Source organism: Condylura cristata, unplaced genomic scaffold (assembly GCF_000260355.1).
Source record: "Condylura cristata isolate star-nosed mole 26May11 unplaced genomic scaffold, ConCri1.0 scaffold00010, whole genome shotgun sequence".
In the NCBI taxonomy this organism is placed as follows: domain Eukaryota; kingdom Metazoa; phylum Chordata; class Mammalia; order Eulipotyphla; family Talpidae; genus Condylura; species Condylura cristata.
The window spans coordinates 18,629,554-18,650,843 of NW_004567111.1; the positions used below are offsets into that span (position 1 = coordinate 18,629,554).

The window sequence follows — 21,290 nt, forward strand, 5'->3', positions numbered from 1 at the left end:
TTTGTCCTCATTACCATAATGGGTAGTGCTTTCCGCCCCCCCCATCTGGAAAAGAGATATACTATAATTGATACATATTAGTAGTCTATTAGTCTATTGTTGAAGGACATTTTAAAAACTTCATTTGATGGTTTTAGGGAAATACTAAATTTTGTTAAAGTATTTGCAGAATTCTAATCTTTATTATTATTTACAGTATATTTCTTAGCTATCCAGTATTATGTTATTTCAATGGCTACATTATTAGTTGACGTTTTATATATATATAGAGAGAGAGAGGGAAGAGAGTACACTATTTCATACAGCTTGTAAGAGAAATATTCAAGTGACTAGTTTGGAAATACCTTTTTAAAAATAATTTTGTATGTTTTAATATGAACTTTCACAATTCTTTTTTTTCCCCACTCTAAAAATTTTTAGGAATAAGAAAATTTTAAATAAGAAGAAGTTGAAAAGAAAACAGAAGAGCAAATCAAAAGTGAAGACAAGAAGCAAGGTAAAACTATTTGTAATTTACAGGGAATAATGACTTTGTGCAGTAGTTTGATCAGAAATGCCAAGATTAAAAAGATGTAAGTATAATTAGCAAACTATTATGATTTTATGTACTAAAGTAATTTTTAAAAGCCCTTACTTTCAAGTATTACTAGTAGCTTATAAGTAAATATCTGGGTGCTAATAGTTACTTTTATTATCTTTCATTAGTTCTTTGTAAGTGGACATGTCCATTTTTTTCTTCTCTTTTTCATTTATTTTTTTCCTTTAAGATTTATTTTTCTTTTATTTGTACATACAAGAACTGGGGTGTAGGACAGAGGTGCATGGTGGGTGAGAGGATTCACCAGAGACAAAGAGGGAGCAGAACAGGCAGGTCTACAAAGTACACTGGTGAGGGGAGCAACAGGCGAGACAGGAGAGGTCTCCTGTGTCATGTGGGTCAGCTCTGTAGCTGGGGTTTGAACTCATACTACAACAGGTGAGACTTTAGCCCCTGTGGCACCAGGAAGGGCCCTGAAACTGAACAAAATTGGTTTATGAGAATTCCAATTAGCTTCATTATATGTGAATACATCTGTTATAAATTAGGAGAAATTTGATTAAGAATGTATTCTTCTGAGCTTCTTTTGATTGTTGATGATTGTGAAAAGAAAGGGCAATATCAAATATTTGAATTAGGTGAGCCTTAGAGATCAAACGTCTCTTTTTTTAATGTAACAGGGAAATACTCCCCTTTTTAAAAAACATTTTCAGTGATCAGAGCCCTCTTTCTGTAAAAGAGCCTCTTTCCTATTGAGCAATACTAGTCAGTTTAGACAGAAGGAAGAGAGGGGTCATAACCCTGATTTATGAACGGCACCATTTTTGACTAAAGACACAATAGCTTAGATGGCCTGCATATTATATTTAAGTTCTGAAGACAATTGTGTCCTGCCCTTTTAATAAGTGTTCTTGCTATTATAACTGAGAGTAATATACTTTAATCTAGTAGGAAAAAAAATAAAGTAAAATAAAAAGATAGGGAATACAATTTGTTTGGTTACTCTATCTTTAAATACAACCAGAGCCAAGGATAAAATAATGCTGTTAAATCTGTGTTTTCTTTTTTGATTCTCCTTTGCCCGTTAGTGTGTTACTGCCTGTAGTTGAGGACTGATGATGCTGCCAGCTCCAGTTGCATTTTCTTTGGGCAAGAGACAGCTCTTCTAGTCCTAGTGGAAGAAAGAATTCCATATGTTTTTTGATTGACCTACATTATTCACTTTGGCCTTGGAGATGGGGCACTTTAGTTACACTGAGTTATGTTTCTGACCCTGTGACAGGTAGTAGATGAGCATGCCCTGATGAGCATGCCGTGTGGAGTGGAGGAGGGTAGGTACACTGAGGGTGAGCGGGTACTTAATATATGTTCATTGTGTGACTTCTGCTTGTGGGATAGGAGAAGGGAGTGAAGAGCATTCTTAATCTACTTAAATATAAAATATACTTAAATCTGAATGACCATTCAACTTCTATCCCTTTTCTGAGAACTTTGGTATTGTGTAGAAAGTCTAAAGAGGGGAATCTTGAACATCTTTTAAAGTTCTCTAAAGGTTTCATTTTGTGATTTTTTTCTAAGAGCGAGTGGATGTGATATTTAGGAAGAGGTGGGAAGTGACTTTTTTAGTGCCTTCGGTTCTGTTTCTAACTAGCTTTATAACCTTAGTTATTCATCTTTCTTCTCTTGGTCTCAGGTTTTAGATCTGCTTTTTATGAACAACCTGTGATAAGAGGGACATAAAATATTCATTTCTCAAATATTAGTTGCCTTTGTGTTGCTACTATGTTAGGTATAGATTAGGATAGAAAGATGAGTAAGAAACATGTCCTGCTCTTGCTGCTCTTGCATATAACATAGCAGTGTAATCTGGACTATTTTTAATCTACCAATTTGTTAAAAAGTTATTTTAAAAATGCCATGTAACTGCATGGCTTTATCTCCTCCTTTATTGCTGCCACTGACCCCTTCATTTCTTCTTACTCATTAGTTACTTCCTTTAATTCCCTTACCCAGCTTTGATACAGGTCTTTTAGAAAAACTGCTTAAACTGTGGCATTGGTTCCTTATGACTGCTGTAACAAATTACACAAACCAGATGGCTTCACCCAGCACACATTCAGTTATAGCTCTGAAAGTCAGAAATGCAAAATCAAGGTGTTCACAAGCTTCTTTTATTTCTGGAGTATCTGAAAAGAGATATTTCCTTCACCTTTGTAGCTTCTGAAGGCTTCCTGAATTCCTTGGATTGTGCCTGCTTCTATCTTCAAAGCTTATGCTGCATCACTCTGACACATTTCTGTTTTTATATCTCTTTCTCTGACTGTCCTATCATTCTACCTCATTGGCCACCTAGATAATCCAGAATAATCTCTCTGGCTCCAAATCCTTAATAACATCTTCAGTGATTTGTTTGAGGGAGTAGAAGGAAACTTTTTGAAGGAAACATTGTTCTGCTTACCTTATCTTCCTTTTCCTCTGTGTATGCTTATAATATTCATCTAACAAAACTCAGTTCTCTATGACTCCAGCCATTTTCTCTTTTCTTGGAGGTTATGTGCTGATAACCAAGAGTTAATTGCTGTTAGTACACATTCATGACCATCAGCCTAAAAAGGACCTTCCATGGGTGGACTGTTTTTTTTTTTTTTTTTTCCCTAAAGTTTTCCCATTTCTTCTGTGAGTGTCACCTTATCACTCTTCTGAAGCCTTTGATAAATCCTACCTTTCATAAATGACTTTACTTATTAAAAGGAGAAACCAAATCCATTTTATGAGATATTCTTCTACCTCCTGCTACCAAATGTGTCTCAGGAAACAGAGGGTTTCTGTGACTTTTAAAAGCCGAAGCCGTAAACAAAGCTCATGGAGTGTGCATCAACACTAAGAGTTTCTTCTCTGCTCTGTTCGTCATTATCTGTAGTTCTGGGTGTAGGCAACTACAGATGTCGTTTCATTTTGGGTTTGTTTTTGTTTTCTAGAATTGCATATAAAGTTGATCCTAATGTGTATAATTTTTCTGTCTGACTTCTTTTTCTCAACTCAACGATTTTGAATGTCTGTAGTTGTATATATGAACATTTCATTCCTTTTTTTTTCTCTTTACTATTCCTTTATACGACTTTATGCTGATTTGTTAATTGATGTACTTCTTGATAGAGATTTTAGTGTTGTTTCTAGTTTTCAACTGTTAAGAATAAAGTTACTGTGAACATTTATGTACTCTTGTTGTATAGACATATAGTTTTATTTTCCTTACTTAGGGACAAGATGGTAGGTGGTGTTTCCTTTCTGGTAAATCAGTGATTTACCAGAAAATCTTTGAAGACCAAAAAAAGAAATTTATCTGATCAGTAAACCTTTTTACAACTGAGGGCTTATAGAGCAGGCAATGGAGCAGGGAAGATCTGGAGAATTAAGGCATAGGATTTCTTGTCTGTTTTTATATGTACACACAGGACTTGATTTTTTTTCTGACATTACAGAAATATGTATGGAATGTTACCCTAGGAATGTCTAGGGAAACCGTTTGAGTCTTAGGATCCGAGATTTTCATGGATGTCTGTCACAGAGAGGTAGATATCCCGCTGTGCAGTGCACCATGAAAGTTTAACTTGGCTTCATATCATCAATCTTGATGTTTGTGTAAAGCAAACTGACATTTCAGTAGGTACAGCCCATTGCTCCTGGTCAATATAATAAAGTCGATCAATAACATAAAGAAAACACGAAAGAGGAACTTTCCCAAGGATTGATCAAGAGTCAGTGGATAGAGAAATAGTAGGCATTGGCAACGTTAGTAACTCTTTCCTCACAGGTGTTATGGTAGCTGAATATTTAACTTTTTAAGAAACTGTGAAAAACTGTTTCCCATAGTGGATATTCCATTTTATTGTAAACAGCAGCGTAAATCAAATTTTCAAAACTTTAAAAATTTTAAAAAGTTTAAAACTTTAAACTTTAAAACTTTAAATGATAACGATACTTATGTTTTTCTGGTGAATCACATTTTTTTACCTTTTAAAATTTTAGTTATAGTAAGTACATGAAGTTACCTCACTGTGGTTTTAGCTAATTTTTCTCCAGTGGCTGAGATGATGTGAACTCTTTTCATGTGCCTTTGGTCACTGACAACTTTTTTGTGTGAAATGCCATTTAAAACTTGTCCCCCTTTGTAACTGTGTCTTATTGAATAGTCTAGATACAAGTCCTTTGTCAGACTTTTGCAGATAATTTTCCTGTTCTTACATCGTCAGTTAGAAGAGTAAATGTCTTAAAGTTTATAAATCTAATTCATTGATTTTTTTAATATGATTTGTTTTTTTGTGTGTGTGTTCTTAGAAATATTTATCTACTCCAAAAGGTCAAATAATTCTATTTATAAGACATATGTTCATGATACATTTCATGTTAAAATTTGTGTGTGGTATGCGGTAAGGATTCATGCTAATTTTCCCACTTTATTGATTATTTGTCCAGCATCATTTGTTAAACATACATCTTTTTTCCTATGAATTGTCTTCGCATCCTCATCCTCTCCCTCTCCATAGCTTCTGGCAATCATGAATCTGTTTCCATCTCTGTAATTTTGTCATTTCAAAAATGTTATATAAATGCAGTCATGTAGTATTTAATCTTTTGGGATTGACTCCCCCCCCCCACTCAGCATAATTGTGCTATCCTTTATTGCTGAATAAATATTTCAGGGTATGGATGTATCACAGTTTATTTTGTGATCTTGAATAAAGTTGCTATCAACATCTATGTACTTTTTTTTTTTTTTCGGAAGAACATGTTTTCATTTCTCTGGTATAAATGCCATAATATGCAAAATAAGGGTGCAGTTGGATCCACAATCATCTTTGGGTATCTGAAATGTCATTTTATTTATCTTAGCTACTTCCTGGACATACTTGCAATTATAGAATATTTTAAAACTATTTCTTATATTTGTAATGTAGATGTGAATCTCAAAAGTGTAGTTGTTGACTGATAAAATAAAATGTTATACCAGAATAGAAATTGACTGTTTAGTTTTAACAACTAAATTATCAAGCATATGATTTTTACTACTTGTTGAGACTGAAGAACATTTGAAGAAGCATTTATCTGTAATCTGTGACTTTCCTAGTATTATTCTTAACTTAAATGAAATAATTGACTAAAATTAAGGTTTTTTAATTTTTTTTAATATTTAAAGATTTATTTATTTATGCATACAGAGCTGGGTTACAGGCCAGAGGTGCAGGGGCAGCAAGGGGCTTCACCAGAGACAGAGTGAAGAGCAGAACAGGCAGATCGACGAAGTACACTGCTGAGGGGAGCAGTGGGCGGGGTCAGGAGAGGTCTGCCACACCATGTGGATCATGTCTGGGTCAGGGATCGAACTCATGCTGAAGTGGCTTTAGCTTCTTAGTGTTGTGCTTTAACTCACCGCTCCACCAGGGAGGGCCCAAAATTAAGTTTTTTTAAGCCCTAATCATTTGTATGAAAAAATCAGATGTCATTCAGCATTTTAATAAGTCATTCAATATTTCTGGGGTCTCTTAGGAAACCACCAAATACCCTTTGATACTCCACAAGTTAAGCTTTGTTAACTCTGTTCCTATCATGACATAGAGTTCAGTTCTTTGCTTCTCCCATCACAACCCATGTCATATTTCTTATTAGTATATTACTCAGAAAAGTAGTGTAGAAGGAAGGGTAGGAAGTTAGTATAAATTGAGGCAATACATAAAGATTTTATTTGCTGTGTGACTTATGACTTACAAATTAGGTAGCCTGAGTGATCTTTTAATATTTTATTATTTAAAATGGAATTGATATGAAATTGAAATATTATTATGTCTTACATTTCAGTCAGAAAGCTTGGAGAATACATTAATCATACCAGATATCAAACTACATAGCAATCCGTCTGCCTTCAATATTTATTGTAATGTGCGCCATTGCGTTCTCGAATGGCAGAAAAAGGAAACATCATTGGCAGCTGCATCTAAGAACTCTGTGCAGAGTGGAGAATCAGATAGTGATGAAGAAGAGGAATCCAAAGAGCCCCCTATCAAGCTCCCAAAGGTAAGTTAGTAAATTCTACTTAGGTGCATAACTTTAGGAAGTATTGGCTGCAATACATATATTTGCATTCCGAAAATACCTTGCTTTTTGTAAAATTGTGCACTAAAAAGAACAGGATTTATATTTAAAAGTAGACAAGGAAAACTACAACTCCCTAATTAGATCTCTGATAACAAAGTGATAATTGTTAACTCAATAGGTAGAACATGGAAAACACATACAGGGAGTTCAGTGGATTGCAGTCTCATACAGGGACTATTAAAAATGTACATTAGCAGGAGAGTGGGCATGTTGGTTTGTAAGCATTGAGTCTGTGCAAGCAGAGGTGGAGCTCTGAACCAGTGGGCTACTACTAAGATGGCAGATGACAAAGTACAAACTACCACACAAATCAAGAACCATAAAAACTGGGGATGCTCCCCTTAGCAGGAGGAGCTCTGAGTACAGATACACACTTTTATTTTTCTTGAGATGGAAGTAAAAGGTCTCCTGACTGCACAGCAGCTGCAGTGTGAACTTTTTTTTGCCTTTTTTGGCTAAAATTATAATGGTACTCTCGCTATTTTTGCTGCCTTATCAAAGAAAAACAAATTACAAAAGAATTAACACAACTTCTGCCATTCTCTGATATATGTATGCCTAATTTGTGTAAACTAGCTTAGTGTTCTAGAAACATATGTTGTAGTAGAGCAAACTATTCTCAAGGTACTCTATTAATATTTTATATATATATATACACATATTAAATATATATATATTATATTAAACATATATATATATTCTCTACAGGAAGTCCAGTTACTATTTCTAATAATAGAATGAGTAAAAATACAGACATATTTTTAATGGATGCCTTTATCAAAGGTGATTCATGCATATTAAAAAATAATTTTAAATGATTTAATTAAATGATTCATGTATATTGACTTTTTGCTAAACTTTTTGTTAAAAGTATATCTTGAAATCTTTTTATAGCTAATAGATTCTTGTAAATATTTTTTACTATTTGGAAATAGTAACAAGGATAGAATCTAATGTTCCTGATCTGATTTCTTTGACAAACTTTGTTATAGCTATTGCCAAGTCCTTACTGTCAGGTTCTTTTCAGTTGATCCTCAGATGAGGTGCTTCCTACTTCATAGGATGATGAAGCTGAACTTAACATGGTTTCATCAACTGTTCTTATCTCCTCATTCTTGATACCTTTTGTTCCTGTATCTTTTTGTGTACCTACTCTGCTCTCTGTTCCTTTTTTTTTCCAACCTAAAACAAACAAGCTCATCTTTTGCATGGAAGTTCCTCCAGGTAGAGACTTGGTCTCTAGTTCTTATTTCATATGCTTTGCTAGGGAAAGTTGAAGGGAAAATGTTAAGCTAGGATTTAAGGCTACATAACTTACATAATATACTTTTGGTAAGAATTCCATTCTGTATATTGATAAAACTCAGTCAGTATAATCACTCTGCTTAAGTTTAGTGTTGAGAAGGAAAATAAAAACCCACACAAGTCTTTTGTACAAGTGTACAGATTTTGTACAGTAAGCTTAGTTCAAATTAAAAGATACTTATACAATCATTCTTAGACTTTTTTTTCAAACATCAGGGAAAGTAGTTATTCAAGATACAAAATGGCATGACTAACAGTTAAAAGATACAGAGTTAAATGGGCATCTTTCAGAGAAAATTAGGGACTCCAGGTGATTAATGTTGAATTTTCCATCGCATGTTGAGCTGTCAGAAACTGGGCTTAGTGTTGAGAATATGGGTTGTGGAGTCGGATTGGGTGGGTTTAGACACTTACCAAAATTACAGTTGTATGAAATACAGCTGTGCTGGCAAGTCTATGTAACTTATCCGTGTCTCAGTTTTGTCATCTTTGAAGTGTAGGTAACATCTAACTCGTAGGTTTGTAGTGAGGATTAAATGTGATACAAAAGTGGGAGTGCTCAGTAAATCACAACTGTAGTTATAGCTGTCAGGCTAAGTGCAAACAAGAAAATGTGTAGGTGCAAATGAGTTTGAGTTACATTACAAGGAACTCTTCAATTTATTAAGAAATACTTTACATCCAAGAAATGAAGTTTCCAGGAATTGGTGAGATGATGTGATGAATGATATAAAGAGAGAGAAAAAATGCTGACCTTCCTTTATGCCGAGGCAACAGCATACCTTGGGCATGGGCGGGAAGGGAACTCTCAGGCTGTGTTTAGGATCTGTTTACAGGACAGCAGTGCATTGATACTGAAGAATGATGGAGGTGATAGGAACTTGAAGACAGTTGATAATATTGGCATTTTTCTTTTCCTTTTGGTCATTTATGTGCCTCTACTCCAGGGTCTTGCTACTCTTTTATGTTATTTCATTTCTTGGTTGTTCTGCTCCTCCTGTGTGCATGATTGTCACCTTCTTTCTCACCACCTAAGGTGTTTTTCTAACTTTTTCTCACATAATTGTGACAGTTTTTATTTGTTGAAGTATCATTTAATGTAACATTTTCCTCTACTTTTAAGAGTTAAAGTGAATTAGACCATTATGTAGGCCTTACCTACCAGGATTTTTTGCTTAATAAAAAAGCATGTAGGTGGATGTTACTTGTAAAAGTGCTTTTACTATTTCACAAAAAATGAAAAGCTAAAGATCCTGGTAAGCAATGCCTACATAATAGCTCATTTTCAAATTGTGAATTGGAAACACTGACAATTTTAAGGAAAAGCGTGTGATCAAACTTGAAGCTTAGTGAAGTTGCTTTGGTACTAACAAAACAGATTCACTAAAGAGTAGTGAGATTAGAAGTAGAGGGACTATTTACACAGTTATTGCAGTTGTCTAGAAAATGTTAATGAGGGGTTGGAATTAGGGTAGAGGTATTGTTTGGCATACAAGAAATATTAAGGAAATGGAATTGCAGAAGTAGTATTTAGCTAAATATGAAGGGTGAAAAAAATCTACTATAAACATTTTTATATAAACCTGTTAAAATTATACTTTTTTCCTGTACCTGTGAAATCATACTGTATGTGTGATACTATATATTTTCTTTCTATACTGTTTCTTACTAATATTGAAGGAGGAGGAGGCACAGTGTAGGATGATCCCTATTATTATATTAGTGCAATTTAAAATTCAATTATGATAAAATTTTCTCAGTCAAACCTCAGAAAAGACTTATTTCATGATATGTCTGATTCATCAACTTAGTAATTTGAAGCTAAATATGACTGGAAAACTTCAGTATGATTTTTATTTTGTACACTAAGTCATATATTGAATATGTATTACTGTTTTGGAGATGACGTATATTTAATCCTTTATTTTGAAAAAAGAAACCTACAGTGAACTAAAATACAGATTAGTGAGAACCCATAGTGGTTAACCTAAATAGATGGATAGTTCTCCATCCTGATCATTATGTCTAATGTTTATTTGTATGTCTCACAAAAACCAGTTATTTTCTGCTCATAGGCAGCCTATTTGATAGGCAGCCTATTTGATTTGGCTATTGTCATACACCTGTTAGTGCATCTTAGCTTTAAGAGAAACAACTGAAGAAATGTTCAGTTGATAGTCCCTTACTTTTAAGCCACATTACTACTGGAATTGTATTTATTCCACTTCCAAACTCTAGTCAAAAATGTCATGTGTGAATAATCTTTGAATGAGATAAAGACATGATTGATAGTAATAAACAATCATAAAGAGTGATAGGATATAGCACTCTTCCATTAGCTGTAGAATACAGGAGATCTTTGATTTCAGATTTGTTTCCTGAAAGTACATAGGAGGAGAAATCTTGGGCAGCTTGTTTTTATTTACAATGTATTTTAGGAAAGGAAACTGTATCAAATGGAAAATTTCCTTGCCTATTGCATTTAGCCACTTGAAACTCTACAGGATTTCTTTAATTTTGGTTATAATGAAGTTTGCTAAGATTTTAGATAACTTTCTGAAAACAATCCTGTAATTATATTTTCTTGTTGGTCATATCTGTAGTCTTCAAAAACCTTGTAGATGATAATTTGAATTACAGTTTAGTTGCCTGTAACTGATTTGACCCTTGTGTGGAAAATTATTGTTGAATTTCAGTGGGATTTAAGCACCCAAGTGAGAGCATAGTTAAATGAATATTTTTGGTCTGTTATGTGCCTGTCAGTGGACTAGTTATGGGAAATAATAAGCTAAGATACAGTCTTTGTTTCAGAAGATGACACTGTATAGTTGAAAAGATGAAACCCTAAATAGTTACTTTATAGCATAATAAATTCTATAACAGAAACCTGGTTTGGGAAAGACTTATATAGAAGGTTCATTTAAACTGTTAGCTTGTAAACTTTCAGAGGATGGAGACTAGTATACTGTATCTTCATATCTTCTATAGTGAGTTGCATAAAATAGGGGTTTTAAAAATTTATGTAATATGTGCATTAATACACAAGTCTCAGCAAGAAGGACTGTTCTTCCTCTATTGCAGCCAATACAATTAATGCTTATATGCAGTTCTACTAGTCTTTCTTAATTTTACTTTTTATTTAACTTTTTCAAATAATTTAACACCTCCTAAAGAGATCTTATACATCTGGTTGTCAAATGTTGGTTTTAATTAAGAAATGGGTTTTCATTGTTTGCTATTTATGCCAGTTGATCACATTTGTTCTCTCATTCTTTAGTTTTCCTATCTTTAACTAAACTGAATCACATTTTCTAGATGCCTATGAGGAATATAATCTGATTAAATTAAACTCAGGAACACATCTGTAAACAATATTATGGTAATTCTAGAACAGGCTAAGATGCAAAGTTCCTTTTTTAATCTTTTCACTGTATATCCTTCATTGATTTTTTTTTTTCTGGTGATAAGTATGAATTGTAATAAAAAAAAGTGTTGATTTTTAATTGACTACAACCAATGAAAATTAATACAGCATATCTTTTTTTCAGTAAATGTAGTCAGTGATTGAGTTCATTACATTTTTCATGGCATTTTTATTATGAATTGATTATATTAGAACCACTTTTTAAAACAACGCCATTCTTTTAAAATAAACTTTCCACTTAACTAGTTGGCTTTCTAAATCTTTAAATTAAAAATATACTTCTTATCTTTAATGTGTTACATTTTCTTCCCTTTACACATTGCAATTTAATCATTTGCTGTTGAAATAAGCTTTGCCAGTTAAACTGCCTGGGAAGTATTATTAGCTTACTTATTATAAAGTATAATTTTTTTTCACATTAAATAGATCATTGAGGTTGGACTTTGTGAAGTTTTTGAATTGATCAAGGAGACACGATTCTCCCACCCACCCCTGTGCCTCAGGAGTCTCCAAGCCCTGCTTAATGTGCTGCAGGGTCAGCAGCCAGAAGGCCTCCAGTCAGAGCCTCCGGAGGTCCTAGGTAAGAGCCCAGATGCACTAAATGGAACCTTTGAATGTAAATAGCTTTTCTTATGAAGCACATCCAAGAGTTTGCAGTGCAGTCTTTAAGTATTATACTGAGATACAAATACTGTTTTTCTGACTGTGTTCCACTGGAGTAATGGCATAAAAGTCAAACTATTTCTGATTATTGTGATATGGGAAGAAAGCTAAACAAATTCTTGGAACCCAGAAATAGTTCTCAAGCCTTATACTTATTACTAACTTAAAAAATTCTTATAAAAACATTAGTTAAAAAAGCTAACATTTGCTTTCTCTAACTTCACGTTATTTTATATAATCAAAAAAGTAGCAAAAAAGAGAACAATTGGTTTCTACATAGAGAAGGCATTCTTTTTGTATTCATCCTAAATAGAAATCTGTTGTGGTTATGGATAAAGCTTATGAATCAGTAGCAACTTCCTTTAAGTATTATGTATTTGAATTTTTGAATTCCTGCCTTTCATGCCAGTAATGCCAGTAATCTAGGCTCAACGCATAATCACATTAGTAAAATAGGGACTCTTTTTTAGAAAGTTACTGAGGAATAGAAATAGAGGTGAGAATATACTTTTAAAACTGACTAAATGCTATTCTCTGATACTAAACATTGTCCTTCAGAGGTAGTTGAGATTGCTTGAGATTTCAAAATCTCAAGATCTCAAGCATTAATTTATAATTTGTATTCAATACAAGTTTCTGATTCAGAAGTGGGTGGGACCTAAGAATTTGCATTTGGAATAACTTTCTGGGTGGGTGATGTCAGCACTGCCAATTTGGTGATCTTATTACTGGTCAGAACTAGAGTTTGATTCTCTTTTTCTTTTCTTGGCTATTTGGATTTTATTAAACCCATATGTGAAAGCCTAATTGCAGCCTAATTGTCTGAACATGTCAGATTATTTTTGATCACACACAGTGATTAGTTTTTGTGTTTGATTTTCTGTTGTTTTGTTTTAGCATGGGAATAGGGATACTAGTCACAAAGCAAACTGAAGATTTCTTTAAAAATACCCTTCCCACTTACTATTAACTGCTGATGCCAAATAAAATCTATCATGTTAAGCAGTCACCTTGTTGGTTATTGATCATATTACTATTGAACTGCACTGCTCAGCTTCACAGTATTTTACTGAGAAGTCTATATTTAGTAAAGAATATTTTGCTAGGTACTCTGAACTCTGATTTGTCAGTTAGCAAGTAGTTAAAGTATTTAATGGTCACTAAGCCGGTATGTCCTGTTGCTTACATTGAACAACATGCTTTTCTTTCCTACTGGATCTTTTACCACTTTGTTGTCTTCTATTGGTTATTATACACTTTCTTATGAGCCCAATCTAACAAAAATACTCCTTTTCCTTTCTTTTCAAAGTAACACTTATTCTTACTACTTTTTTTTTTAAATGCATAACGCATGCCTTAGCTTAATCATCTGTCAAAACTTTGACCTGATTAATTTGTTTATTTTCTTGTAATAGCTTCAAATATTGCTAAACTGCTTTTGTTCTGTTATTCTCTGAGTGCTTACTTTTGACCTCTTAGCTGTTTAGACTTTTTTTTGACTTACTTATTATGTTAAATGGTTTTCAATCATCTCATATTTTTAATCTTGTTTAATTAACTAGATGCAAGTAGTTACATCTTTAAAACAAAATGTCTATGTAAATCTTTCTATGCTTTTTTCATCTTAGATCAAATCACATTAGTCACACTTTCCCACTTTGATTTTTTTTATATTATATAATAATGTCCATAAACATCACTCTTATTGTTGGAATAGTGACAGTTTTTGTACATCAAGCTTCTTTTTGTAAATTGGTTTTGATTTATAAATTGTCCAATTAAGAAAATCATTCCTTTATACCCATCTTTCTGTTAATTAGGATATATATTATCAAATGTTTACTTATATGCAATAATAGTACCTTCTATGTTCTGTGGTAAAAGTACATAGGGGTACAACATTGCTGTTAAAGAACTTAGCATGCAGCAGTTGGACACATGTGAGATTATAAATGTGGGTAAATATATGGGGGAAATTAGAGTTCTGAGACTCTAGTGGGTTTTCTTGAAAATGTGAGAAGAATTTGAAGACTGAATATGAAGGAGTTAACTCAGTTTCTAGGGAGAAAGGATAGCATGCAGTAAGACCTGAAACAGGAAGAATGATTGAAGGAAGAGTGACTGGAATAGCAAAGGGTATGGAGGAGAGAGTACTGTGTCATAAGTGGTAAAAGAAGGACTCAATCATATGGAAAGTTACAAACCATGTTAAAGGAGTCTGGTTTTTCTAGGAGAATGACAAGTTATTATCTTCTCACTTCAAAACCAATTCTGTATTCTTATAGCTCTTCAACAACTTTCATTCACTTGAATTTAAAATTTTTGATGGTAAAGGCATTCTTTGTCTTATTTACCAGTGTAACTCATCAACCTGGTATAGTTCCTGCTATACAAAGAGAATTCTGTAAATATTTGCTGACTAAGAGATAAAAGGGTAGGACAGTATTGGAAGGAAAAATTAACAGAAGAAAGTGAAAGTAAATGATGAAGGAAAGACAGGACAGTTGAAGTGAAAAGCAGAGAGAGGTTTAGATAGAAAAAAAGGAAAAACTAAAGGATGTGCAGATGAATGAAGAAAAGTCAGGAAAAAAGAAAAGAAGGGAGAGTAGTATAAAGGAATTACCAAAGTAAATAGATTTTAAGTAGAATTACAGATTTAAAAAATCTTTTAAGATTTTTTGAAAAACATCTAGCATCTATTAAAATCTGGCTTTAAAAATTCCTTGGTTTGGGCCCTCCCTGGTGGCACAGCGGGTTAAAGCACACCACTAAGAAGCTTAAGCCACTTCCTCATGAGTTCGATTCCCGCCTGCCCCGGAGGAGATCCACATGGCGCACGCGGCAGACGTCTGGCTGTTCCCCTCAGCAGTGTACTTGGGCGATCTTACTGTTCTGCTCCCCACTCTGTCTCTGGTGAATTCTTTCACTGCCCCTACACTTCTAGCCTGTACCCTAGTTCTGTATGAATAAATAAATCTTAAAAAAAAATTCCTTGGCTAAGGTAATAAAGTATATAGTATGAGCTAATTTATGACCACGTTTTAGTAGAGTAGTTCAGTTAAGAGGTGATGGTAGCGGAGACCCTCCCTGGTGGCGCAGCGGGTTAAAGCACAGCTCTAAGAAGCTAAAGCCACTTCAGCATGAGATCAATCCCCGCCTGCCCCGGAGGTGACCACATCGTGTGGCAGACCTCTCCTGGTCCGCCCACTGTTCCCCTTAGCGGTGTACTTCATTGATCTGCCTGTTCTGCTCCCCACTCTGTCTCTGGTGAATCCTCTCACCGCCCTTGCACCTCTGGTCTGTACCCCAGTTCTGCATGCATAAATAAATAAATCTTTTAAAAAAAAAAAAAGAGGTGATGGTAGCATGGATTAAAAAATTGGAGACGGATAGAGAAAGTGGAGAAATGAATTAGTAAATCAAATGGATCAACTTTTAAACTTGTGATGAGATACAGAGGATGACGAAAAGGTAAAGTGGCCTTGGTAAAGTGAATTAACAAACCATAGAAAACCCTTCTGGGTTTTAGAGAATTGTAATACATTATTGTACTTTCCTCCCTTTTTCTTTTGAAAAAAGAAAATTAATTTTTCTTTCTTTCTCTGAATCTGTTTCTTACCTTCTCTGTCTCTGAGTATATATTTCATTAAGGGTCATCAACCCCCTTCTTCTCTTCTGTGGAGAAAATACTTGGAAGTCTGTTGACCCCAACTTAAAGCAAAATTGCTCAGGGAGTTTTGTGTGAGGACTTCTCATGGCCTTAGAATAGTCATGTGTTTGTTCATCTTTGCTACTTTATGACTTAGTGACTTAGTGACTTTATAACTTAGTGAAAATCTTTTAACCTCTCTGTTATCTTCATCTCATTATCCATTAAGGAAGAAGGTATCTGTTCTGTTGACTTGGAGGATCTTTGTAGAGTATAATGAATTGCATGCTTCCACTATAAGTGTGACTTGCTATTGTGCTAGCAATAAAACCGACTTTTATAGATAAGAAATTATGACATGTCTTAAATATTGTAGTGTTTTACAAAATAAATGCATAATTTCCAGGACACTTATGTTCTTCCCTAGAAAATGGAAAATAAGTGTTACTGAATTATCCAATACTTGATAGTATTTCCTGAATATGTGAATGCTACAAGGCAAGTTTTAAAATGATTTTGGACAGATTCCATGTCTACATTTACAAAATAAGCAGTTAAATGAAATACTATCTAAGTCCTTTTTATATAAACATTCTAACTTCGGGAAAAGCAGACAACGAGAAAGGAATGGATGCAAAGAAAGTGTTCCATCTAGCTGCCTTAATTCTTTTTAATAATGAAGCAAAGTATGAGCAAGCTCAGATGTCCTTTATATTGAATGACTGTAATTGAGTTCTGTTTTGTCCACAGAGTCTCTCTTTCAGCTCCTTTTGGAAATTACTGTTCGAAGCACTGGAATGAATGACAGCACAGGACAGTCTCTGACAGCACTTTCCTGTGCTTGCCTCTTTAGTCTGGTGGCTTCTTGGGGAGAAACAGGAAGGACACTTCAGGCTATCTCTGCTATTCTCACCAACAATGGCAGCCATGCTTGCCAAACTATTCAGGTACTTCATATTTGTAGCTATTTGGAAATTTCTATGATACCAAGTTACAATTTTGTCTTAATTTATTTTAAAAAGAATTTCCAGCTTTCTCAGTATAATTTTTTTTTTCTTCGTATGTAACATAATGGTTTGGTTTGTCTAAAGTTGATGTATAAATAATTTCGGTATTTGGACAATGCTACACATGTGGTTAACTGTAGTATTAAATGAAATATAAGAAAATTAAAATTCACAAGTAAATTGAAATTTGGTAAAAACCCTGAAATCTCTAATATGCTCTTTGTGTTAACACACTGCTTTTCTTTCTTTGCATTGTCTTTTTCTGTACACTCTCACACTTCCCATATCTTTTCTCTGTTGAAAGAGAAGGATATGATAGAATTCTACTATAGTTTTGATAGGTTTTATTGTTTTTTGTTTCTGAGCTATTTATTCAGCTTCAAATATCACACTGCTTATATTTTAAATATCTGATGCGGAACAAGCTTTTCTCCACTGTTAAGGGTGGTGATTATAGTCCTTCTCATAGGCAAACTTCATTTAACTTTTTTGGACTATTCTGGAAATTTAATAAGAAAATTACAGCTTTAAAGTCTACTAGGTGCTCTTCTCTGGCCTTGAGCAGCCTAACGAGCAATGGAAAGGCAGTCTCTGTACTGTCACTGGCAGGGCCAAGGTAGTGAATGGGTCATATTCTATGATTTACTCAATTTGAACTCTCCTTGTCAAACATGTGAGTACACTCTTGACTCTATATTTCAATTTTTATTCTTTCCCTCTTTCTCCATGTTTGAAGTCTTTTTTCCTCTTTAGAGTCTTTAATTATTTTGACGTTCCCTAATGCACAACTGTATTCTATGGTTGTACTTTGGGGGTTGACAGTGTTTTAATTTAAATGTATATTTAAAATATGCAAATACCTATTAAATTTTAATGAGAAACATAAACATTCAGACATCATTTATCAAATAAGTTCAAACACATGAGCTTATATTATTAGGCATACATGTCAGTTATTTTAATGTACAATTACCCTAGCAGATAAAAGGTGATATCTAAAGTTGAAATAAGCCTGGCCACAGATAGATGTGCTAGTGTTGGAGTGTATAGAGAATGTTTTTGGTATCCATGTAGAAAACAATACATAGAAGTAAAAGTAAATGTAAAATCTTGAAGACTTAAGAGAAGCTTAGTATACTTATCGTATAGAGAACTATCAAATAACAGAGGTAATACTTAAATACAGATCTGTCGGACTTTAATACTTTGTTCAAACACTAAGCTACACAAACTGCTAGATCACCTGAATAAAATGCCTAAGTTTCTTTATAGATCTACCTGGTCTCTACATTCCCAATTCTAGCCCAAACACTGTGTAAAAGCCTATTTTAGTATGACTGACAGTGTTCTGCAAGATAGTTCCTATTCCACCAACTTTATTTCACCAGTTCTCTTGGCTGTGGGTGGAGGGAGAAAGTTTTCTTGAGAATGTGTGCACTCATATTTATAGTAGTCTTGGTATCCAAATGAATATTACCTGTCCTAAAACACTTGAGAGTTTAAAGTAGGATAAGGATGATAGTAGTATGAGGTGTTATCAAAGGAGACTAAACTTATAAGATATGTTACCAGCAGATAATATAGTTGAAGGTAAAAATAGTGAACTTGTAAGATAAAGAAGAAATTCTTCAGAAGCCAGCACAAAGAAAAATATGAAAGAAAATAAGAAACATGGATAGAGAATGAGAAAATATCAGTATAATCAGAATTCCATATGGCAATTATAGATTTAGGGAGAAGTAATATTGGGAATAAAGGCTATTTTCAGAATTGGTAATAAATCTATGAAATCCTGAGATTAAGGAAGTCTGTTTTATAATAAATTCTCTCAAGTACTGCCATTGTGTTTGGAAAAGAAAATTAACAGGAGAGGAAAAGGGGTATATGTGAAACCCCTACTTGTGGCTCTGGAATTTCTTTTTTCTTTTTTTCTTTCATAGAAGAACTTGGGTGTAAGCCAGAGGTACAAGGGTTCACCACAGACAGAGTGGGGAGCAGGACAGGTGAATCTACTAAAATGCACTGCTACGGTGAGCAGTGGTTGAGACAAGCGAGGCCTGTTGTGCCTTGTGGGTCAACTCCCTGGCCATGGATAGAACCTGGGCCATAGGATCACAGCCTGAGACTTAGCCCCTAGGTCACCAGGGAAGCCTGCCTCTGTGAATTCTTAAGATTTTGTTACCCTTTAGAAAGCATGGGACAAATGGAGCTATGCTTAAAATACATATTAATTTCCTCTCCTTTCCTATGCCTCATTGAGGTTATAATGAAGAAAAAAAATTAAGTTAAACTTTTAAGAATGGGACACAATGTTGGAAGGTAGAAATTGGGGAAGGCAAAGGTTAAGTTCCCCAAGAAGTTAATATCTGTAGAAAAAAATTGATTTTCATCTAAAACTTTAAATAGGATTTAGAATTGGAAGTAATAATTATGTAGAAAGTCATGGTAAGAGAAGGACCTAAAAGTGAATTGGAAATATATTGTATAATAAATTAGATAGCAAACCTAAGATCTCTTATTCTTACCCTTCCCAAATAGGTAACTTGTTTTCTTATACCCTTATAAAATAGGTTTACTGTCTAAAGAAACAACCAATAATAGTTAAAATGGGAACTTTGGCATATTTTATAGGAATATGGATATCAATTCTATAATAAATAAATAAGTTACCAGTGTAATGTGGCTGCATTTAGGGAGAGGATTTGTAGTATTCAACCATATATATACGTTAATAATATAAATTTTATAAAATAAAAGTTTGATATCTTGGCTACGTAGGAGGCCTTAGGGACCTCAGAAGTGGAAGGGGAAGAAAATATATCTGAACTGCATCAGTTATCCTCTTAAATCTCTACCCTCTAGAACAGTATTACCCAATAAAAATATGGTATAACCCACAGGTGACGTTAACTCTAGTAATATATTTTACTCAACTCAGTATATCCCCAAAATTTCAACATGTAGTCAATATAATTTTTTTTAAAGATTTATTTATTAATTCATACAGAACTGGGGTACAGGCCAGAGATGTGGAGGGGGAGAGAATTCACCAGGGACAGAGTGGGGAGCAGAACAGGCAGATCCACGAAGTACACTGCTGAGGGGAGCAGCGGGTGGGGGTGGATCAGAGAGGTCTGCTGTGCCATGTGGATCTCCTCTGGGGTAGGCAGGGATCAAATTCATGCGGAAGCGGCTTAAGCTTCTTAGTGCATTACTTTAAGCCGCTGCGCCACCAGGGAGGGCCCAATATAAATTTTTTAATAAGATTCTGTAGCCTTACTTTTATACTGTCTTCAAAATCCCGTTTTTTGTTTTTTTTTGTTTTTATTAACCACATGTCAAGAAGTGAGCAGTCAGTCATGGCTACCTGACAGGGTAGCTATAGAACTGTGACAGAAATTCAGTGCCCTGGGTTCTGATCCTATAGCTAAGTGAAAAGTAGTTTTCCTAGAGTGATAATGGAGAGGCAGAGGGACACTCTCTGGAGAAAGAGTGCTGGCCCGTGCTGGTGACTGCTGAGGACCTTTTTCTAATGCCAGATGTTTAGCAGGTCTTTGATAAATACTGAATGAATGCTGAGTGAATACACAGATTTTTATATTTTGAAAAATTGTTAATGGGTATTAGGCATAATGGAGAAGCAAAGCAGAAGAGAAACAAGAAATTTTATTTCATTTGTAGAAGTAGTACTGTTTCTCTTCTAGTTATTTTATGTTTCATTCCCATGAAACATATTAAAGATTATGCATCTCATTTTGAGACATCATTTTGTCTTGTTTACAACAAATGATTTTTTTTTATGTGTACTATTCATATGTTTTAATTTGTTTTAGCTTATAAAACATAAAATAATAGTCTAGGTTAGCAGGTGTTTTGAAGAATAAGGAACACTTTAGTGTTTTTGGTCAAAAACATAAATCTTTGGATTTGATATTTTTAACTTGGCCGCTTGAGGCTTGCTTTTTGTAGCTGTACTTCTAGTTGGCACAGTTTGCTGATGATCATTGTGAGCAATTTGTTTTCTAATAATAATATATTACTAAAATAACTGTATTTTGTCTGTTCTGTGTTTGAGGCAGTTAAGTATGTATTTTTCCCCTTCTCTTTCTATAGGTGCCAACTATACTCAATTCACTACAGCGAAGTGTACAGGCAGTGTTGGTGGGAAAAATTCAAATTCAGGACTGGTTTAGCAATGGCATTAAGAAAGCAGCTTTAATGCACAAGTGGCCGTTAAAAGAAATATCTGTTGATGAAGATGATCAGTGTCTACTTCAGAATGATGGATTTTTTCTTTATCTCTTATGCAAAGATGGATTATACAAAATAGGTTCTGGATACAGTGGAACAGTTAGGGTAATGTAATTACTTACAACTTTTAATCAAAAAATTACATTGTACTATCGTACTGAATTATCTCCTCTTTTTTTTTTTTTAACTTTTACAGTACCATCTAATTTTATTTGTAGTATTTCTTTAAAAGTGGTAATGGAAACATGCATCAAATGCCATTCTTTCATTTGTGCTTTTCATTGACGATTGTGAAATGGT

At 34.0% G+C, this 21,290-nt stretch overlaps 1 protein-coding gene across 5 annotated transcripts in view; it reads left to right on the plus strand.

Annotated features, from left to right (window-relative positions):
- Nucleotides 1–449: 449 nt before the first annotated feature.
- The window catches only part of MYCBP2 (MYC binding protein 2, E3 ubiquitin protein ligase), a 190,414-nt gene continuing 169,573 nt past the window's right edge, over nucleotides 450–21,290 (plus strand). For 4 of the 5 annotated variants that reach the window (XM_012723216.1, XM_012723217.1, XM_012723219.1 and 1 more), the window contains exons 1-3: nucleotides 11,920–12,000; nucleotides 16,483–16,679; nucleotides 20,853–21,095. In XM_012723216.1, the coding sequence (XP_012578670.1) occupies nucleotides 16,530–16,679; nucleotides 20,853–21,095 (393 nt within the window). In that variant the 5' untranslated portion in view covers nucleotides 11,920–12,000; nucleotides 16,483–16,529. Of the gene's footprint in view, nucleotides 497–6,394; nucleotides 6,611–11,846; nucleotides 12,001–16,482; nucleotides 16,680–20,852; nucleotides 21,096–21,290 lie in introns of those variants that run through there. The other variant, XM_012723218.1, reaches the window with a different exon arrangement.